The sequence below is a fragment of the Dendrobium catenatum genome, unplaced genomic scaffold (assembly GCF_001605985.2).
Source record: "Dendrobium catenatum unplaced genomic scaffold, ASM160598v2 original_scaffold_153871, whole genome shotgun sequence".
NCBI classification, from domain to species: Eukaryota; Viridiplantae; Streptophyta; class Magnoliopsida; order Asparagales; family Orchidaceae; genus Dendrobium; species Dendrobium catenatum.
The window spans coordinates 1-1,111 of NW_021472299.1; the positions used below are offsets into that span (position 1 = coordinate 1).

Genomic DNA, 1,111 nt, shown 5'->3' on the forward strand with positions numbered 1-1,111 from the left:
AAGGCAATGTTCAGAGATAGATCTGCCTGGGATGAAGGCTACTTGTTCTTCAGTAATCATCTTGGGGATAATTCTCTTCAGCATGTTAACTATCATAGTAGCTGCAATCTTGTAATTGGTCTGAAAGAGACTAATTGGCCTATAGTTGGAAGGAAGTAAAGGGTTCTTCACCTTAGCAATCAATACAATTAAAGTATCTTTCCAATCCTCCCTCATGTGTCCACAAAAATTAGAAAATGGTTAATGGCATTCCAAAGCTCTTTCCATACAATTTCTCAATAGCATTTGTAAAAAGAAGATGTGAGACCATCCATACCTGGAGATTTATTGTTACCTTGTTGAAAAACTGAGTGCTGAAGTTCATTGACCAAGAATTCTGCACTGAGATCTCCAATATCATCAGCTGACAGCTTTTGGTTTTCACTTATTTTGGGCCAACCTTCAAGCTTGCAATTTCTGGATTTCCATTTAGATTCAAAATAATCAATGAAGACCTTCTCAATTTCATCATCATCCACTTGAAGCTTGTTATGAATATCTTTGATTTGATTAACTCTATTACTATTTCTTCTTGAAGTAGCAAAATTGTGGAACATTCTTGAATTTTCATCTCCTTCCTGTTGCCATCTAGCTTTTGCTCGTTGATTCCACCAAGTTGATAGTCTCTTCAAAGTAACATTAAGAGCATGAATTTTGCTCCTAAGTATAATAAGATCTTGATCAGACCAATCAATTCCCATAGCTTCTTTATGCTGAAGATCCAATATCTCCTTTTTAAGAACATTTTTAAGTAAATTCAAGTTTTTACACGTGTTTTTACTCCAATAGAATAAGGCTTTCAACGTTCTAGAAATCTTCCTTTGAAGCACCATTCCTTCATCAAAAAAATCATTTTTCTTCCAAGTATGATACACGATACTTCTAGCAGCAGGATAAGATCTCCAAGTGTCCTCAAATCTAATGACTTTAGGTTTGCTAGGAACCTTATCATCCATTTTGAAAGCAATAGGGCTGTGATCCGAGGCCACTCTTGCGAGATGATTTATAACAGCAGTAGGAAGCTTTTGAATGGCATCCGTATTCACAATACATCTATCAAGCCTCTCCCAAA

At 35.9% G+C, this 1,111-nt stretch overlaps 1 protein-coding gene across 1 annotated transcript; it reads right to left on the reverse strand.

The window, feature by feature from the left end:
- Positions 1-316: 316 nt before the first annotated feature.
- On the reverse strand, positions 317-995 carry LOC110094492 (the record flags this gene model as incomplete). Its single annotated transcript, XM_020819743.1, has 1 exon — positions 317-995. A coding segment is annotated over exon 1 (679 nt), but the record flags the coding sequence as incomplete, so codon positions are not given.
- Between the last annotated feature and the right edge of the window lie 116 nt (positions 996-1,111).